Below are 12167 nucleotides of genomic sequence, written 5' to 3'. Positions count from 1 at the left end.
ACAAGTTTCACTCAGTGTCCACTCTGATAATACTTCAAGTACAGCCCACAAAAAACTGCCCTGCTGCATCACACTTTTGGCTGGCAGCTCTTCACTGAGGGCTGATGCAACCACTTCCATTTGGCACAGCAATATCACCAGAGGCGGTTAATATTATTAATTAAATGTATGTGTTACTTTCCATTTCAAAAAAAGCAGTCTCAAAGCAACTTACACACACAATACAGAAATCCCTGATTAATATAACTTTGGGGTGGGGGGAGAGAATCAATATAAACCAGAATCAGCACAATCTATATAAATAAAAATGTAAATGTTCGTTCGAAACAGACGTTATATCTCCGAAAGTTCTTCACCGATTGCTTTGAAATTTTGACACAACGTTGCATTCGAATACGCGAGCGTTGTTATGTAACTATGTTCTATATGGGGTCAAAAGTTTGTCTTAAAATCGAAAAAATAGGCCTCCTCAAAATCAGTCCTGCTGATCATTGTGACATCGCCAACCAGTAGGCCAATCCACTGCCTCTGCGTCCTCTCCTATTTGCATGTTCTCTCACAATTGGCTGAGTGAATATAGATGTCACACCTGTGACAGTTACACGTTCTGAAGAAAGGTAACTGCCAGGAGTTTCCACTATCCTCCTCACCGTTAAAACATCCTTTTTTAAAAACCAAACAATCTGCTTTACTTCATCCAAATAATGCCTCGCAGAAGATCACACTTAGATCGTCGTACTCGCAGAGCGGAAGCACTGCGACAAGAAATTGCAAATCAGACTGAGGAAGAACGGGCATCAGCAAACGAGAAAAAAAGAAAAAGAATGCCTCAAATACGTGCCAAGGAACCAGGAAAGCAACGTTCAGCCACACTTGAGGATGCACGGTTGCGAGCACGGCAATCGCGTTCTACAGCTTCAGATCTGCTTTGTTCTCAACAGAATGAACGCGACAGGCTGAGAGTGGCTGAAAGACGTCAACGAGAAACAGCACATCAGCGTCAAACACGACTCCGTGGTAAACAATCACACAATTACAATCGCCTTGCATTCCGGTACAACCCAGCTGATGATTATAGTTTGAGGTGGCATGTTCTCATCGGCACTATGACTGAAGTGTGTCCTTATTGCAGGGCTCTTAAATTTAATGGAGAAACAAAAGGAATGTGTTGCGCTGCTGGAAAAATTAAACTGCCTCAACTTGGAGAACCACCAGAGCCATTACAAACTTTACTTGCCGGATATACCGCAGAATCAAAGCATTTCCTATCTAACATCAGGAAATACAACTCATGCTTCCAAATGACGTTGTTCGGCGCAGAAATCATCACAGCTCTATTTATGCCAACTTTCAAAGTCAAAGGACAAATTTATCATAAAACCAGCTCCTTCCTTCCAATTCAAGATAGTCAACATAAATTCCTACAAATGTATTTCATTGGTGATGGCAATGATGAATTGAATGCATGCTGCGGAATTTATACCGGCATAAAAAGGTCCGTCGTTTCAAAACTGCAACAGCTACTTCACGAAAAAAACAATTTAGTACATTTGTTCAAAACAGCAATTTACATGATGCCATCTGATACACACAAGGTTGTTATTCATGCTGACAAAATACCTGCTGGAGAACATGTGCGAAGATTCAATGCTCCAACTATAGACGAAGTGGCAATTGTTATAGTTGGATATCAATCTTGACAGGACCTTTCAAAGGTGAAGATGTCCTCATTCCTCGCATTCCTATGATTCCAACAGATATGCCATTTCAATTTAAGAGATTGCAATTCCCAATTCGATTGGCGTTTGCAATCACCATCAACAAAGCTCAGGGCCAATCTTTAGAATTGTGCGGTTTAGATCTAGACACAGATTGCTTCTCACGTGGACAATTATATGTTGCGTGTTCTAGAGTCGGCAAACCAGACAATCTCTATATCTACACAGACAATGGAACAACTAAAAATATTGTATATCCACAAGCATTGTGAAATTAAACATATTAGAAACATCCACTTTGTCTTTTCTTTCTTTTCAATTTAACCAGACTGAGCCACAGCAACGCGTGTCAGCCAGACTTGAGGATGCACGGTTGCGAGCACGGCAATCGCGTTCTACAGCTTCAGATCTGCTTTGTTCTCAACAGAATTAACGCGACAGGCTGAGAGTGGCTGAAAGACGTCAACGAGAAACAGCACATCAGCGTCAAACACGGCTCCGTGGTAAACAATCACACGATTACAATCGCCTTGCATTCCGGTACAACCCAGCTGATGATTAGTTTGAGGCGGCATGTTCTCATCGGCACTGTGACTGAAGTGTGTCCTTATTGCAAGGCTCTTAAATTTAATGGAGAAACAAAAGGAATGTGTTGCGCTGCTGGAAAAATTAAACTGCCTCAACTTGGAGAACCACCAGAGCCATTACAAACTTTACTTGCCGGATATACCGCAGAATCAAAGCATTTCCTATCTAACATCAGGAAATACAACTCATGCTTCCAAATGATGTCGTTCGGTGCAGAAATCATCACAGCTCCATTTATACCAACTTTCAAAGTCAAAGGACAAATTTATCATAAAGCCGGCTCCTTCCTTCCGTTTCAAGATAGTCAACATAAATTCCTACAAATGTATTTCATTGGTGATGGCAATGATGAATTGAATGCACGCTGCGGAATTTATACCGGCATAAAAAGGTCCGTCGTTTCAAAACTGCAACAGCTACTTCACGAAAAAAACAATTTAGTACATTTGTTCAAAACAGCAATTGACATGATGCCATCTGATACACACAAGATTGTTATTCATGCTGACAAAACGCCTGCTGGAGAACATGTGCGAAGATTCAATGCTCCAACTATAGACGAAGTGGCAATTGTTATAGTCGGAGATCAATCTTGACAGGACCTTTCAAAGGTGAAGATGTCCTCATTCCTCGCATTCCTATGATTCCAACAGATATGCCATTTCAATTTAAGAGATTGCAATTCCCAATTCGATTGGCATTTGCAATCACCATCAACAAAGCTCAGGGCCAATCTTTAGAATTGTGCGGTTTAGATCCGTGGTAAATCCAGTCAAGAAGCCAGCTGGTTGCTGGGCGCTCCTCCTTTACAGTCAGTTTAGCACACAGCTTTCCAAACTGTGCGTCGCGACACGTTAGTGTGTCAGCTGCAGTGTGTAGGTGTGTCACACAAACGTAATGAGAAACCTCTGAGTCTCTGTGAAATAAGCAATGCCAAATTGCATGCATTTTTACGCAGCAAAGGTGCCGATTAGTATGGTGCACTAGTATATTCCCCTTCTGTCGTATCCGTGTATGCACACCACGGTCGAGGGATCATACAGGTACTGAGCATGCGCAGTATGCATAATCGGGTTGAAACAGCTGATTCTACGTCACTTCCAGTGACGCGGCTGCACCTGAAGTGACACATTCGAGAAATTCCATGGGTCCAGTTTTTTGATAGAACACCGTCTCAACCGCCGCTCAATTGTAGCTCGACAAAATTGGTTGAATGTGAAAGTCTTGGAAATGTATTTTATTATCTTGCAAATCATATATTTTTAAAAATATAAATGAAATGTTTTCACGAGATATGTTGTGTCCCCATACATTTCGTTATTACAATTTATGTATGTGTCCATATCTCTTAGAAGGGGTTAGTTTAACCTCCGGTTTGCTAGTAAAACTGAATCACTGTGTCGCGAAATGATGCATGTCTAAAAAGTTGTGTCACCAACATAAAAAGTTTGGAAAGCTCTGGTTTAGCATCTTGCGATGCTGCACAGCACAATGCAGTCACAGACTGGGCCCTGCATTTATCGAAAAAGCTCAAAGAAACACATACACTCACTGAACAAAGAGAGAACCAGCCTATTAGGACTGCTATTAAACCAGGAAGGGGCTGTATCAAACTGGGATGGGCTGTAGCTCAGTGGTAGAGCACACGCTTTGTATGCAGAAGGTCTCAGGTTCAATCGCTACACAGAGTAAGGAAAGAATCCTGCCTGAAATCTCAGACAGCTGCTGCTGATCATAGTCAACAATATTGGGTTAGATGGACCAATGGTCTGACTCAGAATAAGGCAGCTTCAGATGTTCTACAGGATTAGAGCAAACTCATGGGCTGTGTTCACACAATATTACAAGCTACACTAGCCTCCAATATCATCTGTATGCCGATGATACACAATTATATCTCTCATCTCCGGATCTTTCTCCTGATGTTCACAATCGTATCTCGGCATGTCTTTCAGATATCTCAGCTTGGCTGCTCCATCGTCGTTTGAAACTTAATATGGCAAAGACTGAACTGCTTGTTTTTCCTCCTAAACCTTCTCCTCACCTCTCATTCTCCCTTACTGTCAACGATGTCACGCTTACTCCGGTCAAGGAAGCTCGTAGTCTTGGCTTTATATTTGATTCCTCGCTCTCCTTTATTCCTCATATTGAGGCAGTAGCTAAATCCTGTCATTTTTCCTGTATAATATTGCCAGGATTCGATCATTTTTGTCTGTCTCTTCTGCCAAAATGCTTGTTCATGCACTGGTTATTTCACGGTTGGACTACTGCAACCTTCTTCTCTCTGGCCTTCCTTCTTCTCACATCAGTCCATTGGTTTCTGTCCACCACTCTGCTGCTAAGATCATCTTCTTGGCTCGCCGCTCTGACCATGTAACTCCACTTCTGAAATCTCTTCACTGGCTTCCAATTCACTTCAGAATCCAATATAAACTTCTCCTGTTGACCTTCAAAGCTTTTCACGGTCTAGCTCCTTCCTATCTCTCCTCTCTCATCTCACACTATTGCCCCGCTTGTGCTCTTCGCTCCTCTGATGCCATGTTTCTCGCCTGCCCAAGGGTCTCTACTTCCCTTGCTTGGCTTCGCCTATTTTCTTCTGCTGCCCCTTACGCCTGGAACGCTCTTCCAGAACATCTGAGATCCACAAGTTCAATCGCAGCTTTTAAAGCTCAGCTAAAAACTTTTCTTTTTCCTAAAGCTTTTACAACTTGATGCTGTTTGGACTTTATACTGTTATACTGTTAGTTTTACCCTACCCTGTGCCTGTTTACCCTACCCAGTGCCTATTTGCATTCTCTTCCCCTCCTTATTGCTCTACTATGATTTTAATAGAATGTAAGCCTATGCGGCAGGGTCTTGCTATTTACTGTTTTACGCTGTACAGCACCATGTACATAGATGGTGCTATATAAATAAATAATAATAATAATAATAATAATAATAGTTGAATGTGGGTTGTCACTGAACTGTGGATTGTTTTTGAAACATGGGTTGTTGTGTTGGGTGTATGCAGCCATGCTAACAAACCATAGTTTGTTATCCATGAACAACCCATGTAGAGAACCCATGGTTTGTTGATGGGTTGTGAACTCTGTGAACCCACGGTTTTTAAATTGTTGGTTGTTTTATTATGCTCTTCATGGTTTAAATTTTTGTGAACCATCCAGAGAGCTTCGGCTATTGGGTGGCATAGAAATAAAATAAATAAATAATAAGTAAAATAAAAATTCAACGACAATTCACACTCAACCCATACTCATACGCAACCTTGAGTGTGGGTTGTTGTGCTGGGTGAACCAAGTCACGTAGTCATTCTTGGAGATATTTCTGCCAATGTTCTGATGTTGAACAACTACCTATTTCTTTCTGGAGAAACAGCGAAGTAAACTGTCTTACTTACCCATCGTAAATCCCTTGTAAAACTGTAAGTAGGCAGTGAAGAGTCGAGCCAGAGCTGTCAGAACCTTTCCACTGGTCTCACCACCATAGACCTCATGGCAGCAATGGACTAAACCATAGGCAGAGCTACCATAGTGAGCTTTATCCAAGACCCCACAGAGCAACTCCCCATTTCTGATGAGAACCTGGCAGACACAAAAGAAATTACATCCAGAATGAAACCCCTCCCCAGATATATTCACACACATTTACACACCAATTTCAGTTTTGCCAAAACAGCAGAAGGCCTGGACCCATATACATGGATGGAGCCTGGGCTTCAGAGATCTATATCAGGATTGGCCCATGTGTGTTACATTCCTGACAAAAACTCTGCCCCCAATTAACTCCAGGAAAGAAGTTTCCATTAGCTAATAGTAGCTTGGGGGAGAGGGTTGGTCAGGACTATGATGCAGAAGGAACGAGTTAAACCCCTCTCCCCACAAACCATTGTGCTGATCAAGATCAGCTCTCCTCTTTTTTCATTGGACTCAGGAGAGGCAGTGGAAGTCCTGGGTCAGTGGCTGGAATCAGTAATAGACTGGATAAAGGCCAATAAATTGAAAACTGTTCTGAAAGGGGTTGCACTCTCCCTAGAGGATCAATTTTATAGTTTGGAGATACTCTTTGTCACTGAAGGCCCAAGTAGCCTCTGTGGCTAACAGTGCCTTTCATCAGTGTAGGCTTATGCACCAGCACTGGAGTCTCCTGGACAGACACTGTCTGGCCACAGTTATCCATGGTGGTGTAGTAACTTCTATGATTGACTACTGTAATGTGCTGTAAATGGGGTTGCTTTTGAAGACTGAAAATTTCCATTAGTTCAAAATATAGCTACCAGTTGTTGACTGGGACTAGTGGATAGGAATGTTTCTCATCGGTACTGAATGAACTTTAGTAGCTTCTGGTCTATTTCTGAGCACAATTGGAAGTGCTGGTGCTTTACAGCCCTATATAGCTTAAGACCTAGGTACCTGAAGGAACACCTGCTCCCATTCCAACCCACTGTTGCACTGGTGTGATCTTCACACTCTGAAGTAAGGCAGATCGTAACCAGAGCATCTTCTTGGTGGTTATGCCTCATTTGTGGAATTCCACAGAAGAGAAATTTGCCTGGCACCAACACTGTTATATTTCTGGGACCCATTTTCCTCCTCAGGTTTTAATTGTTGTTATTAATGAATATTTAAAATATGCTGTTTATATTTTATTTGTATTTTATCTTATTTTTGTAACCACCCTGGAAGACAGGACGGAGAAATTTGCTTACCTGTGAATTCGCTTTCTTTTTTTGTTCAGCAGATGGAGTCTTGCCCCTGCCTATCTAGATTGGTTTTCTCTAGGCATTTAGTTCATGAGTTAGGCCTGGGGATGGTCTCACATTCAGTACTACCTCAACAGTTTCTCCCCTTAGAGAGAAAGTGAAAGGTGTCTCCTAGTCCATCTCCTTGGCCAAGCTTTTCTTTCATTAAAGAACCTGCCTCCTAGTAGACAGAGTGGAGAGCATCAAATTATCTGGACCACCATCCGAATGAATTCAGACAAGGAGAATTCAGAGGTAATCAAATTCTCTGTTCTTCTGAGTTTCAAGCTAGGGAGGAAGACAGGGAATTATACCTGCGGTTGCTGTTCGGAGTACCTCCCAACTGCAGTGCTAACTGCAGGGAAAATCACCACTCTCCTCTACCTCTGGGCAACTCTGAAGCTCACTGATAATGACAGACAAGGTCTGTCCGTCCTTTAGTTCGGTTGTGAAAACCACGAATTTTGCCTGGCTACTAAGGGAAGCCAAAATTTGAGGGCCTACGCTGACCCCATCTCTTATTAAACACTGTCCCCATACCTGAGATTCACACATAAAATCAGAATCCAATCTGTAAATTCCAGAGGCAGGCGCAGTCATCCATGCTTTTCCATCAATCTTAGCTTTCCCAGACAAATTCAATGGAATGTGATCCTCTGGAATTACATTTATGAGCAATGTAGAAACAACCTGAGATAAAATACAAGATAGGAGTAAACTCTTAATGAATTGGTTTTGATAACCAGCTGGTTCCTCCATGGCACTTTACATACTCCTACTGGGTGCAAATTGTTTATTTCCCTTTGTAAATAGAACAGAGAAAAGTATTTCATATATCTGAATACATAATATAATGAACCATACGAACACATCAAAGCCTTGGAAACAGGTAACTTATGGGAAGGATTGTGGTATTTTTAAAACATCCGATCATCATAAGCAACTATAGAACATCTAATATGAACTCGGGGCTGTACAAAAACAGGAGTCCCTGCTCACAGGGTCACAATCTAGGAAAAAGAAAGGAGAGGCAACATCAGAGAAGAAACTGCAGCAAATGAGGGGAAAGTGCAAGAGGAATCGGTGCAATAGAAACACCAGGCAAAGAAATTACAATGAATGTTACCTAAATTAGGACAATGAAGTGATGACTGAATGTAACACCACCAGTCTGGAATCAAAATGTAAAACAAGCAGCATAAAACCCAGGAAAAGACACGCAAAACAGAAGAGGAGGCAGGGTTTCAGTGGGAACTCTCTAGCTGGGAGAGTAAAAGGCAGCCAGTGAAGCTGCTTTCTCTCCTGGTCGGGGTCAAATCAGCAGCACGGCCAAGCAAAAGGGGCAAGCCTCAAAAACTAGTCTACTGGTCTCCTGTTTCTATCAATTGAATAGGTGGCAAATTGCGTCCCCCACTCACAGGTAAATGGCCTTTGAAAAATACAAGAAACCCACAATCATGTAACAAGAGATGTAAAATTTCCAGACATTTCAAGGCTATGGAAAAAAATGTTTTTCTTTGTTTTTCGGGGGGGGGGGGGAATTTGGGGGGAAATGTTAAAATAGGCCAGACTTATTTTTAGTGCTATTTAAAGAACTAAAGTCACTTTATTGCTTTACGACAGCCTTTCCCAAATAGGTGCCCTCCAGATATTTTGGACTTCAGCTCCCATCAGCCTCAGGCAACATGGCCAAAGCTCAGGAATGATGGACCCTGTAGTCCAAAACATCTGGAAGGCATCAGGTTGGGGAGGGCTGCTTTAGGAATAACATTATTTTTTGTATCACTCTGCTTGCTTATAAAATTATTATTATATTTTAAATCTTTTAAAAGTGAACTCAAAAAATTTGTAATTATTGTCTGAATAGGTTAGAACTACATTAAATGACTGTTACAGCATCAGAAACACAGGACTTCACAGAACAAAACCCAAGCTTCAAGAACGCACAATGTGACTCTAATTATATGTTGGGAAACTGAGCATAAATGTCTTTCAGTAAAATTTACTTTAGATCAATAATTCTAATAAGGAATGAAAGAAATAACTATGCTGGGAATCTTACAGAGAAGATTAAAAAACACTTTCCCCTGTGACTTCATTATTTCCAGAGATTTTACCTCTCTAGTCTTTCTATAAATGTGTTCTTATTACACAGTTTTAGAAATCATTTTGGAAGGAGTAAAGACTGGGAAACAATATATAAATACTTTGTCTTAAATTCTAAAAGAAAATATTTCATGACCCAAAGACGTTCAATTTTACCTGTTTTTCAGAAAAAAACAAAACGAGTTCTTTGGGGAAAAAGTCCCCCCCCCCATTTTTCTGCTATTTTTGACTAAACCACACTGTTCAACTTTGAACAGATTATTTTATATAAGAAGTCTAGCCATTTTTAACTTACCTGCTTTCCTGTCCATAAGCACTGTGGTTTTATAATGGCTGGAGGGAGAAGTTTGACTTTTCCCTTTTTGTCCGTCAGCCCTTGATACACTAGTTCCACATACTGTTCTCGGATGAAGAAACAGCCCCGCGTGGTCATCGTGGTACCGGAGACCATGTGATCTTGGATCAAACCTGCCAGTGGTTGCCCATCCTAAGAAATACACCACACAGACAAAAAAGGAAGCATCAAGGGGTATGTTTTTTGATCCAATGGGAACTCTTACAGTTCTTTGAACACTGGATAAATGACAAAATAACTTGAAAGCTCTTCCTTCTTGCTCCACGTGCACCATTCCTAACCCCTTGCTCTTGTCACTACTTCTCTTTCCTGCTGCATGGGACTATCTCAGGTATCTAGGACCAGTCGTACAGACATATGGTGAAGCCTCCACAATGCAGCCCTGTGCTCAACAGAGCAATGATATGCAGGTGACAAGGCATTTTATACTAAAGAGCCATTGACTAGGTGCAAGGCTTGAAGGGAGAAAGAGAATGCTATGGGCCTGTTCAGGTGACATACTAAGCCATGGTTAGGTCGCTAACCCTTTTGCAGCAAATGGTTAGTGAGTCTGTTTAAACCATGGTTATGTAGCCACCACCGTTAGGAATGGTTCACACAACATACTAAGCCATAATGGGCCTGTTAAGATGACACTTCAGGTTCTTTGGTTAGCAAAACTGTGGTTCTCTGGGGTTATTTATTTATTACATTTTTATACCGCCCAATAGCCGAAGCTCTCTGGGAGGTTCACAAAAATTAAAACCATGAGGAACATGATAAAACAACCAATAATCTAAAAACCCAAATACAAAATACAATATAAAAAGCACAACCAGGATAAAACCAGACAGTAGAAATTGATATAGGATAAAAATACAGAATTAAAACAGCAAAATTTAAGTTAAATTGGGTATTAAAATACTGAGAAAATAAAAAGGTCTTCAGCTGGTGACGAAAAGAATACAGTGTAGGCGCCAGGCGGACCTCTCTGGGGAGCTCGTTCCACAGCTGGGTGCCACAACAGAGAAAGCCCTCCTCCTAATAACTAACCACAAGCCATGCTGTCGCACACAACACTTTAAGCCACGTTTACAGCTGCTAACCCTGTTGCAGATGATCCAACTGTGGTTACTAAGTGAGCAGGGTTTAGCAAACTGCATCGCACAAGACACCTTAAACCCTGCTGCTTAACCAAAAGGCTTAACCAGCAGGGCTTAAGGTGTCTTCTGAGCAGGCCCAATGTTTAGCTAAAAATGCTTAACCACCATGGCTTAGTGCAGCCTTTCTCAACCTGGGGCGCTCCAGATGTGTTGGACTACAACTCCCAGAATGCCCCAGCCAGCTGGCTGGGGCATTCTGGGAGATGCAGTCCAACACATCTGGAGCGCCCCAGGTTGAGAACCACTGGCTTAGTGTGTCGTCTGAACAGGGTCTGTGTGTTCAGTCCTCAGTATCAGAGGCAGTATGCCTAAGTACCCCAACTGCTGGGGAACATGGGCAGGAAGTTGCTGTTGCGTTTGTGTCCTGCTGGTGGATTTCCCCTGGGCAGCTAGTCAGCTACTGTGTGAAGAGAATACTGGCTTAGATGAACTCTTGCTGATTCAGCAAGGCTCTTCTTATGTTCTTACCATAGATGCAGCACGGAATCCTTTCTTACTTACACACAGCAAAGTCTTATTCATCAAGAAAAGAAGCCGATACCAAGATAACTAAAATATATATCTCTAAAATATATATCTCTACAAGCCCCACTACAAATTCAAAGTCACAAAATGGCTAAAAACAAAGTGTGAAAAACATTGGCAAAGCATGCAAAAGCAAACACGGTCTACTCTCTGGCTGAGTGATTCACCTTAGGAACGAGATACTGTTCATCAGTACAGGCTAATACATAAGCTTCGGCTCGGCCCAGCTCATTCTGAGGGAAGTGAGCGTTCATTTCATCACCATCAAAGTCAGCATTGTAGGCTTTGCAGTTGGCATAGTGAAGCCTCAGAACCTTTTCCCCAGGCAGAATCCGTGCTCGATGAGCTTGGATGGAGGGTCTGTGAAGGGTAGGCTGCCGATTCAGCAGAAGGACATCTCCGTTTTTAATATGGCGGCACACCTAGAAGAGATTCAGGTTCAGCCATATAAAGATTCCCTTTCCAAGAGTTAAGAATTACTACTGGGAGAAAACTGAAAAGTGTGTGTGTATGTGTGTGTGTGTGTGTGAGAGAGAGAGAGAGAGAGAGAGAGCATGGGCGGGGGGGGGGGGCAGAAAACAAACATAATATACAAACAGAAGTGATGCAGAAGTAGCTACAGTGATCCTTACTCAATGGCACAGTAAGAGCCATGAGGTCTTCCTTCCCTCCTAAAGATTCCAGCTGGACATCATGAAAAACTTCCTGACTGTTAGAGCAGTATGACAATGGAACCAGTGACCTAGGGAGGTGGTGGGCTCTCCCACACTAGAGGCCTTCAAGAGGCAGCTGGACAACCACCTGTCAGGGATGCTTCAGGGTGGATTCCTGCATTGAGCAGGGGGTTGGACTCGATGGCCTTGTAGGCCCCTTCCAACTCTGCTATTCTATGATTCTATTAAGATGCAGCCTGAGCCCTTCCCCTTATTCCCACTTGAGAGTGGGTGCTGGTGACCAAAACTGATGGGGCATCGGACACTAGGGCAAACTAT

At 42.2% G+C, this 12167-nt stretch overlaps 1 protein-coding gene across 1 annotated transcript in view; it reads right to left on the bottom strand.

Annotated features, from left to right (window-relative positions):
• Positions 1–12167, bottom strand: part of POLR1A (RNA polymerase I subunit A) — a 62430-nt gene that overhangs the window by 30866 nt on the left and 19397 nt on the right. The window contains exons 13-16 of the mRNA XM_063131940.1: positions 11343–11597; positions 9449–9640; positions 7588–7737; positions 5707–5890 (exon numbers count right to left, since the gene is read on the bottom strand). Coding sequence (XP_062988010.1) covers positions 5707–5890; positions 7588–7737; positions 9449–9640; positions 11343–11597 — 781 coding nt within the window. The remainder of the gene's footprint in view (positions 1–5706; positions 5891–7587; positions 7738–9448; positions 9641–11342; positions 11598–12167) is intronic.

Source organism: Elgaria multicarinata, chromosome 1, assembly GCF_023053635.1.
Source record: "Elgaria multicarinata webbii isolate HBS135686 ecotype San Diego chromosome 1, rElgMul1.1.pri, whole genome shotgun sequence".
Lineage (NCBI taxonomy): Eukaryota > Metazoa > Chordata > Lepidosauria > Squamata > Anguidae > Elgaria > Elgaria multicarinata.
Note: the sequence above shows the minus strand (reverse complement) of the source record. Positions and strands in the feature narration are given on the sequence as shown.